Source organism: Emys orbicularis, chromosome 13 (genome assembly GCF_028017835.1).
Source record: "Emys orbicularis isolate rEmyOrb1 chromosome 13, rEmyOrb1.hap1, whole genome shotgun sequence".
NCBI classification, from domain to species: Eukaryota; Metazoa; Chordata; order Testudines; family Emydidae; genus Emys; species Emys orbicularis.
In genome coordinates this window covers 810,372-827,968 of record NC_088695.1, presented here as the reverse complement: position 1 = coordinate 827,968, position 17,597 = coordinate 810,372, and the positions used below count along the sequence as shown (strand labels likewise).

Sequence of the window (17,597 nt, the reverse complement as noted above, 5' to 3'; positions counted from 1 at the left end):
TGTTTCCACTAGGATTTCAGAGCTATCTGCATGTAAAAAAACCCACCTTTTTTGCAGTGAAGACAAGATTTACAGCGTTAACTTGGACTCTTACCGGGGTGTTGCCCCTAATTTGACTCCTGTCCACACACACAAACTTCTGGCCCGAGTTTAGTTGTACTTTAAACCTGGGCTGGCTGGCTCAGCTGGGGGCATAGGCTAAAGCCTAGATGCCACTTTCACTCGGGCTGGTAACCCCCCTCCAATGTCCTCCAATGCCTTCCCACAATTCCCCCACACCTGCCCTGGTTGCTCCAAAGCTGAACTAAGAACACTTTTGCACAGGGACCCCAGCAGGATTCTCCCACAATTCACTGGGAAAGAATCGTAGAGCAGGTCAGTTCATTGCCATGCAAAGAACCATGGGCTGTGTCCCCAGAAGTCCTAACAACACACACGGGAGTGCAGCACCTGTGTGGACACCATCACTTGAGTGTGAGATTGCAGCGTGGCTGCTGTCACCTGGGCGAGGCTAAGCTGGGCGCTCAAATCTGGCTGCCAGTCACCTGAGTTAACTCTGCGGTGAAGACATACCCACGTCACACTTCAGTCCTACCCACAAAGCCATATCCACATCGGAGCTGCACTAACCTGGATTAGGTGCTAGGTGGGACCGCTGGGGGCATATCCCATGATTCTTGGTGCTTCACTGAGCTGTGATGCGCCATGAATCGTTTTGCAGTGAATAGTGAGAGAACGCGTCTGCCCCTCCAGTGCCCCTGTGTGGAATGTTCTTAGCCCACCAGGTCAGTAAACTGAAGCTAGCAGCACACTCGGATGAGGATATTCCTGGCATCACCGCTGTTCCAGTGCTGTGTACAAGCATAGCTGGCAATGTGGGCTGTAAACGCCAAATCGGCGCATACAAACTGGTCGGTGATTGCTGGTGCAGAAGGGAGGAGGTGGAAGGGTGGGAAGAAATATGGTCCCAGGGAATTGTAGGAAGACACCAATCAGCACCTGAGTTAAGTAATCTGGGTTATAGCCTGCATCCACATTGCAAAGTGGGCAGGCTCCAGCCTGGGTTCTGACCCACACCCCAGCCAGATAAACTAGCCTGGGTTGAAAGTACATCCAGACCCGAGTCAAAGGTTTTTGTGTGTGGACGGGGGGGGAGGTTGGGCTAAAACCCAGGTAAAGGCCTAGGTTAACTGTGCAGTGAAGACATATGGAAAAACACCATGTTCAGCTGTGTGAACCGATTTCAGAGCGACTTGCAATCTAGTCAGTTTCATCATGTGAGTTCAAAAAGCTTCACTGCCCCAGAACCCCGTTCCTGAACAAGACACTCCCCGCACAGGTGATCTCTCTCACTCGCTCAACCCTGAGCCCCACCTCTGTTTGGTGTTTGGGGTTTTTGTGTGTATCATTTTGTTATGTGGGATTCTGGTGACAAAGTGGTGTCTGAGCTCAAGTCTCCAGCATTCCCCTGCTCAGAATGCAATTGTGTGTTTGTGTTCATTTGGGAGACTTTGTTTTTAATCCAGTCCCTGATTCATTAGCACCTATCACACTTCTGAGTTTGGGTCTTGTACTCCTTCCCTTTCCTCCCCCATCTGCACCTCAGACTCATCCGCCGGGTTCCTGCTGTATGTAGGTCTTCTATCCTGTTCCTACCTTCCCCAGCTAGAGAGCTTGCTTCTAAAGGGACACCATAGCTTCCCCCGCCCCCGGTATTCACTGGATCCTTTTCCATTTCAGAGCCGAAGTCCAACGTGATCCCCATTGTGGCTGGAGTGATCGGTGCCGTGCTGGCTGGCGTGCTGGCTGCAGTAGTCGGAATCATCATCTGGAGGAAGATTGGCTCAGGTACAGAGCCTGGGGGGGGTGCGGGGGTTTTCTGCCTTCTGTGGACTGGCTGGGCCATGCAGCCCTAGGGGCAGCAGCAGTACGGAGCCCAGGATCAATGCTGTGTGACCGCCCCTCTGGGGGCTGAGCCAGAGGCCCCGGGTGGGAGCTGCTGCTGGGCCAGACCCAGACAGATAGAGCAGTGGTGGGCAACCTGTGGCCTGCAGGCCGCACGCGGCCCATTGGGGTGATCTGCTGGCGGGCCACACGACAGTTTGTTTACATTGACCGTCTGCAGGCGCGGCCTCCCAGTGGCCGCGGTTTGCTGTTCCCGGCCAGTGGGAGCTGCAGGGGGCCGTGTCTGTGGACGGTCAACGAACGTCTGCAAAATGTCTCGCAGCCCGGCCCGCAATCAGATTACCCTGACGGGCCGCAGTTTGCCCACCACTGCTATAGAGTGAGGGAGGGACACTGCTCACACTGAGATGTCTTCTTCCCTGCCCCTTGTACTTGATCTGTTGTGGGCCCCTGAGTCTCTGAGCCCCAAATGTCAGTGCTGGCCTGAGGGCCTCGTTTCTGGGCTGTGGGGACAGACGGGAGCCATCTCCTGCCTTGGGAACCGCACTCACTGAAATCTGCCCTTCTCTCTCCGCAGGGAAAAAGGGAGCTGGCTACTCACCTCCAGGTAAGTGAGAGAAACCCCCCCCCACACACACACACACACCCCTCACCCCCTCTGAGCGACTGTCTGTGCAGCTGTTCATATTGACCCTTTGCACTCCGTTCTCCCCCGGTTCACACAGGCTGGAGAAAAGTCCCAGAAAGTGACATTGAAATTCCATTGTGAGCTCTTCAGATCCAGTGACTCTCTACTCCAGGCTTGTTTCTGTAACGTTCTTGGCTTAGCTGCTGTACCCCAGAAGTCCCCAGGGCCCAGAGGCAGCTCAGTGTATCTGGGGCTAGTGATGAATTATCATCCTCCCAAAAGCTAATACCTGTGAATCTCACACTGCTTCTGACATGGCTGTGAATTGGGTTTCGGTGCCTGTGAAATCCTCTTACGTAATCAGTGAAAGATGAAGCAGGGGTGTGAGGAGAAGAGCATCTGGACCCCCCCCCCCCCCCCATGTTCTGGGAGACACTAACCCCCTCTTCTCCTCCACAGGAAGTTACCAAGGATCCAGCTCCTCCACAGAAAATAAGTTGGTCGGTGAAGGAACTTCTGTCCCAGGTGAGTTGCTCTCAGAGAGGCCTTTGGGGGAGACACCTCCCCTGAGTCGTTTAAACCTGGAGTCGCCCAGGCCCTGCCCCGTTGGGAGCTTCAGCGAGTGCAGCTCCCAGATAACCCACATGTGAACAGCACAGAGAGAACCAGGACTTCAGGCTTGAGCGTCCCGAGGCTCTGCAGCCACTGGAGGGCATCACACACTGGTGCTCGTTTAGCCAGTGCCAGACATGCTAGTTTCCCCATGACAGGGTGAAACAGCCAGGAAAGGGTTAAGGGCTGCCTGCTCAGCAGGGGAAGGAAGGAAGAGGCATGGGAGAGGAGGGGCAGGGGGAAGGGGTTCTGGGGAATTGCTTTGCTGGGTGTTACTGCTCTAGTGTTTTAATAATAAATCAGGCCCCCAAGCAGATGTGGGCATGGTACTGGCTCTTTCCTGGGCTGGTGAGAGCCACCAGCTTACACCCCCTTAACTGGGTGGTTCTTGGATAGGGTGGAACGTGGTAGGGTTTGCTCTTTGCAGAAGGGCCCAAGGGGGGGCCCTCTGCACAAGTTGACCTGCGAGGCATCCCTCCCTGATCCATACAGACACAGCCCTGGGATCAGTCCTGATTCTCCCTCTGTTCTACTTGTGCAGCGTAATGGAGCTGGTCAGTCTGTGCCGCAGGCTGCAGGGGTCCCAGGGAGAAGAAACCAGCACAGACTGATCTGATCAGCACCTTCCTGTCTCCGTTTGATTCCCGCAGTGCCCCATGGAGGTGTTCGGGCTCCTCTCTGCCCACTTAGCAGCTGCTTGCTTTGTAAATGTATTGTTAGAAAAAATTAATGACGTGATTGCACAATGTATTCTCAACATGAAGAATAACAAGAAGCATATAAATTATGATTCTTCTTACAGGGTTTCTTCTCTGAACACTGCTGTTTCTAGCTACTGGTGCCCCTGTACAATACAATAGCTGATTTTGGGTGTGGTGACTTAAGTTTTTGTTATTATTAATGCTTATAATACAGTAACTCAGTGTCCTGCTCGGAGCTGGTAGCACTGTCCCCATCAGCAGCCTGGGGAAAGCTCCATGGGGCAAGAGTAACTTCCTGAATCTTTTTTGTTGTCTGTATTGTTACAACATACTTGCAGACAGGTATTTTGAAATACATTTTTAAAAAGTAATTGACACTGGTGTGATTATATTGTGTTATTTTGACAAATAAAATATGCAGAATTTTAAAATATTGTGTGCAGAATTTTTAATGTTTTGGCACAGATTTCCCCCAGCAGTGATTTCCTTGCTAGCTCTCTGTGCGGCCTGCCTGGGCCCGGCTGCCAGGGGATTTGCTGGGTACAGACCCAGCAAACAACCCGCCGTGATCAGCCACTAGACGGAGCCGCAGCTGCTTTATCATGTGCCAGTGAGTCAGGCCCTTTCCGAGAAATCACCCGGGAGAGGAGAAACCTTCCCTGGCTGGGCTCCGGGGGGCGCTGCTGCCTCGCCGTAACCCAGCCCTGGCATCCATCCGGCCGGGCGGGGAGCCGGGCTGGGGGGCGCTGGGACAGAGACATCCCCTGTCTGTGTGAGCCAGCCTGGGCCTCCTCCCTGCCCTGCCCTGCCCTGGGGGGCTCACCCTGGGGCAGCGCTGGGATGGGAGACCCAGAACCGGCACTAGCTGGGCATGGGGCAGCCGGGGGCAAAGACACAGGCTGAGCTGGGGGGGGGGGGGGGTCATGCTGGTGCCCGGGGTAAAGTCCCCTATGGATGCAGCGTGACCCCCCCCAGCAAGTGGGGGCTGATGTTCCCCTGGCCCAGAGACTCACAGTCTCCCCACTGTTGGAAGGGTGCTCCCAAGTCTGGACAGCGCCAGGGGAAAGGCCCAGTGGGGTGAGCGAAAGAGCCCCCAGCCCGGCTGAGGAAGGGTCGGCTCGGCCGGTGCTGGGGTCAGGCAGCCATGGCCAGACACAGCAGCGAGAGGGGACAGCTCGGGGCCGTGAGCATCGGCGTGAGACCCTGAAACTGCAGCTTCCTCCCCCCGGCTGCACCACCAGACAGGTCAGTGCGTGGGGGACCCTGGGTGAGACCCGACATCCCCAGCCCCCTGCGCGGATATTACAGATCCCACAAGGCACTTTCCATAGGAGCAGGGCTTTGCCCCACTGTCCTTGGCCAACGTTTCCACCGAGTGTCTGGCTGATGCGCTCTTCCCCAGAGGTGGCTGCATTCCCACGGGGCTGTGTGTGCTGTGCATGGTCTGTGAGGCCCTTTAGGACGCAAGGAGCGCTAGCAATGGCAGGAGGGGTGCGACCCTGAGCTACTTCTGCTGCTCTAAGGGAGTCGGATTTTCCACTGCAGTGACACTGAAAGGCCAGAGCCCAGCCCAGGCCCTGTCGTGCCGGACAAACACATCGGACTGACAGCCCCTGCCCTGACGAGCTGACCTAACGAGGAGGGGCTGAGGGGCTGCAGCAGTGGGTCACGGTGTTGCCAACTCTCACAATTTTGTCACAAGTCTTGTGATATTTGGGGGTTTGGCATAAAGTCCTAGCTCCTGGAGTCCTGGGAAGAGGGGAGAATTTCAGCTTCATAATTTTTTTTAAAGCATGTGTCACCCTGGTGATTGCAAAGAAAAGCTTAAAACCACAAACCCGAGAGACTCAGAAACCAAATAACCCCCCTCCACCCATTTTTGTAAATCTCATGATTTTTAACCAATCTCGTGATTTTTAGGGGGCGTAATTTATGATGTTTTAACATTTGGGGCTGGTTAGCATGCATACGCCTTACAGAAGTGACTTCTGAAGGGGAAACTGATGGAGAAGGTTGGCAGACTTGCTTGGGAAGTGCTGATAAAATGCAATATTTCCCCCCCCCCCACACACACACACACACTGTGTAATTAGCCTGTGGAACTCACTGCCACAGGACGTCACTGAGCCCAAGAACTAAATAAAACTCACAGAGGGATTGGCCATTTCTATGGCTCACAGAGTGTCCAGGGCTAGTCTAGTTCATGCCGACAATGGGCAGGGATAACAGGTGGGAGTCCGGTTCTGTACTGTAGTTGAAATGAATTACTCAACGGTCTGTACTGATAGGCCTAGTAAGGAATCTAGGTGTCAAAAAAACATTGCCTGAATTTTTGTTGTCTGTACTGTTACAGACATACTTGTGACAGGTACTTTGAAATAAATTACAAAAAATAATTTAAACTGGAAGGATTATAAAGTGTTATTTTGATAAATAAAATATGCAGAATTTTAAAATCTTGTATGCCGACTTTTTAATGTTTTGGCACAGATTTCCCCCTGCAGTGATTTCCTTGCTAGGTCTCTGTGCCGCCTGCCTAAGCCCGGCTGCCAGGGGATTTGCTGGCTACAGACACAGCAAACAACCTGCCTTGATCAGCCACAAGGAAGGAGCCGCAGCTGCTTTATCACCCGCCGGTGAGTCAGGCCCTTTCTGAGAAATCACCTGGGAGAGGAGAAACCTTCCCTGGCTGGGCTCCGGGGGGCGCTGCTGCCTCGCCGTAACCCAGCCCTGGCATCCATCCGTCCGGGCGGGGAGCTGGGCTGTGGGGCGCTGGGACAGAGACATCCCCTGCCTGTGTGAGCCAGCCTGGGCCTCCTCTCCTGCCTGCCCTGCCCTGGGGCAGCGCTGGGATGAGAGACACCGAACTGGCCCAAGCTGGGCATGGGGCATCCAGGAGCAAAGACACAGGCTGAGCTGGGGGTCGGGTCATGCTGGTGCCCAGGATAAAAGAAACCAAATAAAGTGTCTCAATTTTTGTAAATCTCATGATTTTTTTAGCCAATCTCATGATTTTTAGGGGGCATAATTCATGGTGTTTTAACATTTGGGGCTGGTTATCGTGCGTACGCCTTACGGAAGAGGTGACCTGACAGAGAAGGTTGGCAGACTTGCTTGGGACGTGTTGATAAAATGCAATACCTTCCCCCCCACACCCTGTGTAATTACTGTGTGGAACTCACTGCCACAGGATGTCACTGAGCCCAAGAACTAAGTAAAACTCACAAAGGGACTGGCCATGTCTGTGGCTCACAGACTACCCAGGGCTAGACTAGTTCATGCTGACAATGGGCAGGGATCGCAAACCTCGCACTGCAGGGCCTGAGCAGAGCTCTGACCATCACAGGGCAGGTTTTGTCCCACAGCTGTTCCTACGGGCTCTGCTCCTGGCTCTGCCCCGGCCGGCGCCGGTCACTGGCGCGGACGGGAGCCTGGGCTAAATGGACCTGGGGTGTGATCCAGTGTAGCAATCCCTGTGTTCCTCGATAATAATCCCCTTTGTTACCGTCCCCAGCCCCATGTGTGTCCCTGTGGGGCTGCCCTGACCCCCCCCCCCTGCATTCCTCACCCGCTCCAGGAAACAGATTCGGTTCCATTTTCCTCCCGGTTAGAGAACGAGCGGGATCCCGGGGGCTTTGGGGTGCACAGTGACCCCGAATTGGTGTAGGACCGGCACAAACACAAGGCCGGGCGCTCCCCAAGCCTGACTGTAGCGGCAGAGAAACGAGCCCCTCCTCCCAGTGCCGGGCTGGGACTAGAGACTGTTCTACAAACACTGCGCCCCTCTGCACCCCAAATCCGTCCCTCCCGCGCCCCCCTCGGTCAGCGCGCCCCGCCGCCAGCCAGCTCAGCCTGGGCTGCCTCTCGCAGCCTGGCCCTGAAGCGTCTTTAGGGGCCTCACTAGAAAAGGGGGCAAACTGCCCCCGGGAACCCCCACTGCATGGAGAACTGGGGTGAGAGATCTGCTCCCAGCCCCCTGCCCCAGCTATGGGGCGTACAAAGGTGACCCAGGGCTGGGGAACAGAGCTGGGGCCTGTCTATCACAGCCCGGGGGTTGGCAGGTGTCGGGAGGGGGGTGATAAAAGGCTGGTTTGTAAAAGCCCCCTGGGAGGGGCAGGGAGGGCGGGAGCTGGGCCATGGCGGAAGCTGGGGTACAAATCTCTAACACGGGTGTAAATCAGGATAACTCGTCATGGCTCCGTGCTGATCTACCCCCTCCGGCCCCATGTACCCGCCCAGTGAGTCTCACACGCCGCCTGCGCTCGGAGAGGTTTATTGGGTATAAAAGAGGGGCCGGCCCAGAACTCATTCGTCGTAGAACTTGGGGATCTCGTCCCCCAGGAACACCTGCTCCACGGCGCCCGACTTGGTGATGGTGACGAGATAAATGACCCCCCCGCTGGAGCCGTCCCGGCTCATCGCCAGGGCAATGGCTGAGGAGAGAAACGAGGGGTTAGTGAATCGGTGCCACTAGAGGGGAAAGGCCCCGTGTCCCATTCCCCACCCCCCTGAGCCAGGCAGTCCCCCCCGCCCTGGGGCTGGATCACAGACAGCGCCCCCTAAAGGGGAAAGGCCCCGTGTCCCGTTCCCCACCCCCCTGAGCCAGCCGGTCCCCCCGCCCTGGGGCTGGATCACAGACAGTGCCCCCTAGAGGGGAAAGTCCCCGTGTCCCGTTCCCTGCCCCCCTGAGGCAGCCAGTCCCCCCGCCCTGGGGCTGGATCAGAGCCAGCGCCCCCTAGAGGGGAAAGTCCCCGTGTCCCGTTCCCCACCCCCGTGAGCCAGCCGGTCCCCCCCGCCCTGGGGCTGGATCACAGACAGTGCCCCCTAGAGGGGAAAGTCCCTGTGTCCCGTTCCCTGCCCCCCTGAGCCAGCCGGTCCCCCCCGCCCTGGGACTGGATCACAGACAGTGCTCCCTAGAGGGGAAAGGCCCCATGTCCCGTTCCCTGCCCCCCTGAGCCAGCGAGTCCCCCCGCCCTGGGACTGGATCACAGACAGTGCCCCCTAAAGGGGAAAGTCCCCGTGTCCCGTTCCCCACCCCCCTGAGCCAGCCGGTCCCCCCCGCCCTGGGGCTGGATCACAGACAGTGCCCCCTAGAGGGGAAAGTCCCTGTGTCCCGTTCCCTGCCCCCCTGAGCCAGCCGGTCCCCCCCGCCCTGGGACTGGATCACAGACAGTGCTCCCTAGAGGGGAAAGGCCCCATGTCCCGTTCCCTGCCCCCCTGAGCCAGCGAGTCCCCCCGCCCTGGGACTGGATCACAGACAGTGCCCCCTAAAGGGGAAAGTCCCCGTGTCCCGTTCCCCACCCCCCTGAGCCAGCCGGTCCCCCCCGCCCTGGGGCTGGATCACAGACAGTGCCCCCTAGAGGGGAAAGGCCCCGTGTCCCGTTCCCTGCCCCCCTGAGCCAGCCAGTCCCCCCCGCCCTGGGGCTGGATCACAGACAGTGCCCCCTAGAGGGGAAAGTCCCCGTGACCCGTTCTCCACCCCCCTGAGCCAGGCAGTCCCCGCCCTGGGGCTGGATCAGAGCCAGCGCTCCCTAGAGGGGAAAGTCCCCGTGTCCCGTTCCCTGCCCCCCTGAGGCAGCCAGTCCCTACCCTGGGGCCGGATTGGGGTCACCGCGCCCTGGACCTGCCTAACCCCGCCCGGGAGCAGTTACCGTTCTTGGTGAACTGGCGACACTCCTCTGGAGTCATGCCGGGTTTATAGGCTGCATCCACGTAACCGTAAATGTAGCTGCTGCCGGAGCCGCCGATGGCGAAGGGGTGGCGGGTGAGCATCCCCCCCAGCGTCCCGTACACCTGTGGGAGCGAACACATGGAAGGTGAGAGCGGCCCGGCGCGGGCTGGGGCAGGGCGGTTGTGGCACCGTGGACAGGGGGTGACTAACGCTGACATTCAAAGCACTGACTGCGGTAAAGACCGGCCGTTCCCTCGGCCCCCTGCCGGGTCTCAAGGTGGGTGTCTCTCCTCGCCGCCCTGCATGGCACGGACATACAGCCAGGCCTTGGGAGCCTATACAGCCCGCGGCCACGTGAGCATCGACAGGGCAGGAGGTTCTGGGTTCACACCCCTTGGGGGTGCTGGCCTGGCTCCCGGCGGCTGGTGACCTGCCCAGCGATGGCCAAGGGAGGGAACGAGGACACGTTAACGGGGTGTTTTTACCAAGCCTGGCCGGGCCGAGGAGCCGTGGGGCCCTGCGGGGAAGCAACCGGGACACACCCACTGGGGGCAGTTAATGTTCACCCCCTTTCTATCTCCCCGAGGGGGCCAGGGCCCCTTTGCACCCCAGGCATAGCTTGTTCTGGAGCATTAGTTGGTTTGGATGGGACACTGCAGGGAGACGGGGATGGGCCGAGGGGAGGGGAATGGAGGGGAGGGGGTCGCAGCACAGACTCTGCAGCCAGGCCCTGTGGGGGGACAGGCTGGTGGATACCGTAGGGGGCAGACGGACACCCCCCCGCTGCCAGCCCTCCCCCCCAGCCTCACCTGCCCCCCTTTCTTCCGGTCCCATCCCGCCACCATGAGATGTGCCGACAGTTCCTCCTTGTACTTGTAGCTGACGCCTTTCACCAGGCTGGCGGCCGCCAGGACCAGCGGGGCCTCGTCCATGTCCAGGCTGGGGAGAGGAATGGGGGGGGGGGATCAGTGATAACAGGAGGAGCCGCCCTGCACAAGGGGCCATGTGAGCTCCAGCCCCCCCCCCCCCCCGGCACCCCCAGGGGACCCCGCCCGGCCTCCCCGCCCTACCTGTGCAGCTCCAGCTGGTAATGCACCATGTCCGCGATGGCCTGGGCGTCGGCGGCGGAGCCGGAGAGAGCGCAGTAAATCCGCTCGTGCAGCGGGGCCAGCTTATCGAAGACCCGGTTCACCACGGCCTCCCTGGGGGGAGAGAATCCGGATCCCAGCGTGAAATCCAGAGCAGTGAGCGCAGAACCGGAGTCAGACCCGGGCACCCAGACTCAGAATCCAGGACCTGCCCCGTTCCCGGCCCCTTGTGGTGGGGTGGGACACGCGCCCACCCCCTGCTCGAGTGTAAGGCGGGGAAAGGGTTAACGACCTGCAGACCCCAATCCCAGCAATCCTGCTCCCCCTGTCCATCAGAAAGGCTGCACCTGGGCTCTGGGCAGGGCCAGGCCTGGCTGTGGGGCGCTTCGCAGGAGAACCGGGGCAGGAACCCGGGGTGTGTGTGGACGCTCCGGGAGGCTGCTCCCGGCACCTGCAGGGAGCCTGGGAGTGGGGTCTGTGCAGGGAGATGGTTTCCAGAATGGGGGGCTCTAGTCCGGCTGGAGAGCTCGGCTGGGCCCCGGGGAAGCCGAGGGGCTGAGGACAGGATCCAGGTGGACAGGGGCTGGGATGTGCGCCCAGCTAACGCAGGGTCTCCAGCACAAACTCCAGGTGGGAACCGGGACTCCAGAGAGCAGCGACCGGGCAGCCAGGGGATGTGGAGAAGCTCCGACAGCCCCTCACAACAGGGCATGGTCCGTCCAGCCAGTGTCCCTACGCGGGGGAGCGAGAGAGATTCCTCAATTCACCGGGGACTGGAACAGGCGTCTCACTGAAAAGCGATGAGGACAATCCGTGTGTGATCCGGGGCGAGCCGGCCCCACTGCAGAGCCCAACCCCAGCGCAGGCCAAACCCCAAACACCAGGTGTGACCCCGGCCCGGAGGGGGTGACAGACACCTGAGGAACAGCCCTGCGCCCCCGCCCTGCACCAGGGATACAGAGCGGGGTGAGCTGTGATAATTCACCCCCACGCCCGTCCTGTCACCTGGCTGAGGCCCGCCCGGCACTTACCCCGCAGACACCCGGGAGTCGGAGCCCACCACGACCCCGCCGTCAAACTCCACCGCCATGATGGTCGTCTGGGGAAAGGGAGGAGACGGGTTCAGTGCAGGGACCCTCGGAGCCCGGGGAAGACTGAGGGTCACCCCACGCCCTGCAGGGAGCCGGCACAGGGCTCCCCCCAAACCTTCTCGCAAGGGGAAATGAGCAGAGCAGACCGGCCGTGTTTGCGTTCTGCGGGCTCCGTGCTGACCCCTCCGGGTCAATGGGGCAACAGGCAGGAACCTCTGCCCGTGAACCCCCACAGCACAACCCCCAGTGGGGCTGCAGGCAGAGAGCGTAACTGGCCCGCACACTACGACTCTACTGGGGGAGAAAGGGGAGCCAGGACTCCTGGGTTCTCTCCCCAGCTCTGGGAGGGGAGTGGGGTCTAGCGGTTAGAGCAGGGGGGCTGGGAGCCAGGACTCCTGGGTTCTCTCCCCGGCTCTGGGAGGGGAGTGGGGGCTGGTGGTCAGAGCAGGGGGCTGGGAGCCAGGACTCCTGGGTTCTCTCCCGGCTCTGGGAGGGGAGTGGGGGCTGGTGGGTTAGAGCAGGGGGGACTGGGAGCCAGGACTCCTGGGTTCTCTCCCCAGCTCTGTGCAAGAGTGAAACTGGTGCCCTAGACGTGAAAGCCCCTTATCATGTTCTCTGTCCGGTCCCGTCCGGCCCGTGGCTCAGTGGGATCAGAGGGGGGTGGCTCTGGGATCTGATCACACCTGGCAAAGGGCCTGTTGTGACGTGTGACAAAGCCCTGGCCTGGCAGCTGGTACAGAGTCCTGGGCTGGCAGCGCTGGGGGGGTGGGGGTGGGGTTGGCTCCTGCACCTGGTGCCCGGAATTGGCAGGTGCTGAGGGCGGCGGCTGCGTTACCGATACGGTGTGTTTACACCAGGGAGTGCCCAGCTAGGGCGCCAGGTTCGGGGTGATGGGGGGGACACACGGCGCCTCCCAGCCATTCCCAGGCCACCTGCTCCACTGGGGAGCAATACGAAAATAGTCATGGGGGGAGGTGGAGAGACTATGACTGTGTGGGCCAGTGGTCAGGGCCCCCCCACCTGGGAGGGGGGCGACCCTGGGTCCTGTCCCCCATTTGCTATTTATTCAGGGGGCAACAGCTGCAAAGGAGAGAGGGAGGGAGCCCCCCACCCCAGAACAGCCTGTAGCCCAGGGGTTAGACCAGGGGTTCTCAAACTGGGGGTCGGGACCCCTCAGGGGATCACAAGGTTATTACATGGGGGGTCGCGAGCTGTCAGCCTCCAGCCCAAACCCCGCTTTGCCTCCGGCATTTACAATAGTGTTAAATATTTAAAAATGTGTTTTAATTGATAAGGGGGGGTGGCATTCAGAGGTTTGCTGTGTGAAAGGGGTCACCCCTACAGAGCTGGGTTAGAGTCACTGGGTTAGAGCTCTCCACGGGGGAGACCCCTGTTCAAACCCCTTCTCCCCCCAGGCAGAGGAGGAACGGAACCGGTTTCCCCCACATCCCCGCCTGTGCATGAACTGCTGGGCTAGAAGCTATGGGGGGGGCACCCCATGCCCCTGCTGGATTTGGAAAGGGACCCGATCCAATAAGCAGCCACTGGCCCCACACGTCATGTAGGAGCTGAACGCTGCCCTGCCCGGGTTCGCAGGTAGGCGGGAGCCAGGTGTCCGGGGTGGGGTGGGTGCACGGCGCAGGCCCAGAGGCAGGAACTCCCGCGCCGAGGGGATGTTACCCTGAGGAACGCGGGCGCCCAGTGAGTTTCGCGCCGACAGGGCGAGGCGGGAGATCGGTGGATCGCAGAGGAGCTGGGCCGCAGATGCCCAAGTCGGGGGTTTAGGCAGCCAAGTACTTTCCTGGATCCCCCTGGGAGTCTCTCGCTCCCTGGCAGGTTTTCTAGCCCTTTAATCCTTCTCTTGGCTCTTCTCTGACCCCTCCCCAATTTATCCCCAGCCTGTGGGCCCCGGACCCGGACCCAGGATCCCAGCCTGGTCACACCAGGGCCAAATCCCACGGGAAAATCCCCTCCCTGCGCCAGCTCGAGATTCTCCTCGATCCGTCCCCCTGGCCCCTCTGTCCACAGCGCGGCACTGGGAGCTGCTGGTCGGCTCGGTATCCACCACCACCACCACTGCCCCACGGCTCAAACTCCTTCATGTGTTAATCCTCAACTGACCCATCTCCCTGTGTGAGAGTATTCACACGGGGAACTGAAACACAGCCAGGGAGAGAACCCAGGAGTCCTGGCTCCCAGCCCCCCCTGCTCTAACCCACCACCCCCCACAGACCTCCCAGAGCCAGGGATAGAACCCAGGAGTCCTGGCTCCCAGCCCCCCTGCTCTAACCCACCAGCCCCCACTTCCCTCCCAGAGCTGGGGAGAGAACCCAGGAGTCCTGGCTCCCAGCCCCCCCTGCTCTAACCCACCAGCCCCCACTCCCCTCCCAGAGCCAGGGATAGAACCCAGGAGTCCTGGCTCCCAGCCCCCCTGCTCTAACCCACCAGCCCCCACTCCCCTCCCAGAGCTGGGGAGAGAACCCAGGAGTTCTGGCTCCCAGCCCCCCCTGCTCTAACCCACCAGCCCCCACTCCCCTCCCAGAGCCGGGGAGAGAACCCAGGAGTCCTGGCTCCCAGCCCTCCTGCTCTAACCCACCAGCCCCCACTCCCTTCCCAGAGCCGGGGAGAGAACCCAGGAGTCCTGGCTCCCAGCCCCCCCTGCTCTAACCACCAGCCCCCACTCCCCTCCCAGAGCCGGGGAGAGAACCCAGGAGTCCTGGCTCCCAGCCCCCCTGCTCTGACCTGCCAGCCCCCACTCCCCTCCCAGAGCTGGGAGAGAACCCAGGAGTCCTGGCTCCCAGCCCCCCCTGCTCTAACCCACCAGCCCCCACTCCCCTCCCAGAGCTGGGAGAGAACCCAGGAGTCCTGGCTCCCAGCCCCCCCTGCTCTAACCCACCAGCCCCCACTCCCCTCCCAGAGCTGGGGAGAGAACCCAGGAGTCCTGGCTCCCAGCCCCCCTTGCTCTAACCCCCAACCCCCCCAGAGCTGGCACCACCAGACTGCGTGCGGCTCTTGGCTTTCATTGGAAGTTCATTGAAAGTTTCTCGCCCTCCTGGCTTGAGCACATGCGGCGAGTGCGAGCGGGAGCCAGGGGCCCGGAGGACACACGGACTCTCTGTCGATTAGTGTTTAACAAATCTCAGGATCTGTGAACGTTTCGGGCTGGCAGTTCTGTACATTGGGTGGGGGCATTTGGGGGTTTCAAGGAGGCACGTATGGGGGTACAGCAGGGGCATATGGGGGTGCAGCAGGGAGACATGGGGGGTTGCAGGGGCACATGGGAGCCAGGACTCCTGGGTTCTATTCCTGATCTCTGGGGCGGGAGGAGGGTCTGCAGTAGGGGCATATGGGGCGCAAGGAGGGGAAGTGGGACACTGGAGGGAGGGTCCTGTAGGGGGAGCAGCAGGAAGGGAGCGAGGGGGGCAGAAGCAGGAGATGGGGCCGGCAGAGACGGGACAGGGGGGATGGAGGGGGCGGCAGGGGGCACATGGGGGGCACATGGGGGCAGCGGGGAGAGATGGGGCCGGCAGACACGGGACGGGGGGGATGGAGGGGGCAGCAGGGGGGCACGTGGGGGAAATGGGGCCGGCAGACACGGGACAGGGGGGATGGAGAGGGCGGCAGGGGGCACATGGGGGGCACATGGGGGCAGCGGGGAGAGATGGGGCCGGCAGACACGGGACGGGGTGCGGGAGGGGGCCCATGGGGGCAGCAGGCGGGTCCCAGCCGCCCCCCCCAGCCCCTTTCCAGGTGTAAACGGGCAGAGTTCGCGGCACACGGAAAGCGAAAGCGGCTCGGAGCCTGGCCGGGGGGGCTGGGAGGAGGCTGAGCCGCCCGGATCCCGCAGCCCCCGGGATCGCGAACCGGGCAATGCTCCCGGGGGGGGGGGGGGCGATCCGGCCGGGCAGCCCCTAGGGCAATTCATGGGGCGCCCCCACTTTACCCCCCCGGGATTCCCCCCTGCGGATCCCTCCCCCGGCCCCACTTACCCCCGTGCGGACCTCCCCGTCCGCCCAGCCGGGCCCCCCGCACCCGCAGCCCGCCATGGTGCAGCGACCCCGGGAGCGAAGCACCAGCGCCCGGGACAGCTCCGGGACCAGCCGCGCGCCCCGCCCTCCCTGCAGCGCCGCCCAGCGCCGCCAGGGGGCGCCCGGCACCCAGCGCCGCTGGGAACCTGTCCCGCCCCGCTCTGCCTGGCAACAGGTGATGCCCGGGCCGGGGGGGGAGGGGCTGGGAGTCCCCCTGCCCCCCTCCCGGCGTCCCAAGCCGCTTCCCCCATCGATCACCTGCTGGGAGAGGGGCGGGGCTGGGCCCTGACACCGGGTGAGGGGCGGGTGGGGCTCCCTGCCCCTGGCCATACAGGAACCGCCTGGGGGGGCGGCTGCATTACAGGGGCCTGGGCCAGGGGCCTGGCAGCTGTGGGGACCCCTATAACCCTGCGACCCCCTGCATCTCACCGGCTGCAGCAGGGAGGTCCTGCCCCCCAGGGGTGGGAGGCCCAGGCAGGGGGGTGCAGAGCGAGCTCACCCCATAGCAGTGACTCCTGCGGCACCTGTGCCATCCATGGGGCTGGCTGTGCTGGGCTCTGGGCCCCGGCCCTTGAGCCACGGGGTCTCAGCGCCACTCAGGGTCCATCCACACGGGAATAAAAGCCCCCTGGCGCCAGGGCCGGCTTTAGGAAGTGCGGGGCCCGATTCGAACAGTTTCGACGGGGCCCCGTCAGGGATGACTAAAAAAAAAAAACGTAAAAAAAACACGTGGGGCTTGTACTCACCTGGCCACGCTCCTAGTCTTTGGCGGCGGGTCCTTCACTCGCTCCGGGTCTTCGGCGGCACTGAAGGACCCGCCGCCAAAGTGCCGCCAAAGACACGGAACGCCGCCGGGTGAGTAAAAATTAAAAAGGCGCCTCTAGCCAAGGAAGGGATTCTCTGCCACTTGCCCCCCACTATGGGTGGCCCTGCAACTGGGCGCGGGGCCCTCTTAGGCGCGGGGCCCGATTCGGGGGAATTGGTGCAATTGGCCTAAAGCCGGCCCTGCCTGGTGCAGGCAGCCGGGTCAGTTGAGTTGGGCTCATGGGGCTCGGGCTGCCGGCTACACGCTGCAGTGTGGACGATCCGGCTCGCCTGGAGGCCAGGGCCTGACATCTCAGGGAGGGCCCCAGAGCCGGGCTCCAGCCCCGGCCCCAACATCCACACACGATTTCTTGTCCTGCCAGTCCGAGTCAGCCGGCCCGGCCCTGAGACTTGGGGCCATGGGCCTTTAGTGCAGTGTGGACGCCCCCTCGGTCACTGAGACCTGGCCAGGCCGCCCCCCTCCCTCGCTGGCAGACAGGCCCAGGCAGGTGTTACACCGACCAGTGTCCGACCAGCCTCCTGAAATCTCACTGACGGGGGTCGTGTAGGGCCCGAGTAGTGTCTCTTCCCCTGTCAGAGCAGCCAGGCCAAACCCGAGCGGCGCTGTGCCCCCCGTGCCCCAGGTTGCAACGCCCGGAGCGGGGAGCCGAGCCCAGCCTCTCCCACGGGGCAGGAGCCGCTTCAGCCGGGACGGGGGGATAGGGGTTGAAGTGGGACAGTCCAGCGAATCCCAGGACCCCTGGGGGCTCTGCACTAGCCTGGGGCTGGGGAGGCCGGGGTCTAGCTCCTGGTGCTGCAGGTCGCTGTGTGTGTGCCGCAGGGCCCCCAGCTGTAACCTGGGCCTGTAACCCAGGGCGGGCAGCAAGGGTGTGACCATAATTACACAACTGCCCATGAGGTGCCCAGAGGCCATGTTGATGGGCACGGTGTGAGTCCCATAGCTACACAGCCCTGCCTAGATCCCATGGCCTGGGCTGGCTGGGAGCAGAATCCCCCCGGACACACGTGATCTTCAATACCCCCCCCCCCCCAAGCTGCAGAGGCTCCG

General features: G+C 61.5%; 3 protein-coding genes across 3 annotated transcripts in view; 1 reads left to right on the top strand and 2 right to left on the bottom strand.

Annotated features, from left to right (window-relative positions):
• Positions 1 to 4,273, top strand: part of LOC135888058 (uncharacterized) — a 41,150-nt gene extending 36,877 nt beyond the window's left edge. Inside the window, 4 exon segments of the mRNA XM_065415874.1 lie at positions 1,741 to 1,848; positions 2,483 to 2,512; positions 2,993 to 3,058; positions 3,687 to 4,273. Of these exon segments, the coding sequence (XP_065271946.1) occupies positions 1,741 to 1,848; positions 2,483 to 2,512; positions 2,993 to 3,058; positions 3,687 to 3,691 (209 nt within the window). The 3' untranslated portion in view covers positions 3,692 to 4,273.
• LOC135887747 (class I histocompatibility antigen, F10 alpha chain-like) overlaps positions 1 to 17,597 on the bottom strand; it is a 265,826-nt gene that overhangs the window by 142,938 nt on the left and 105,291 nt on the right. The gene's annotated exons all lie outside the window — the stretch shown is intronic.
• PSMB9 (proteasome 20S subunit beta 9) lies at positions 8,104 to 15,765 on the bottom strand. Its single transcript, XM_065415515.1, has 6 exons — positions 15,686 to 15,765; positions 11,637 to 11,704; positions 10,588 to 10,719; positions 10,327 to 10,456; positions 9,498 to 9,639; positions 8,104 to 8,279 (listed from the first exon to the last, which is right to left on the bottom strand). Exons 1-6 carry the CDS (start codon positions 15,740 to 15,742, stop codon positions 8,152 to 8,154), a joined length of 657 nt encoding a protein of 218 aa, XP_065271587.1. The 5' UTR covers positions 15,743 to 15,765; the 3' UTR covers positions 8,104 to 8,151.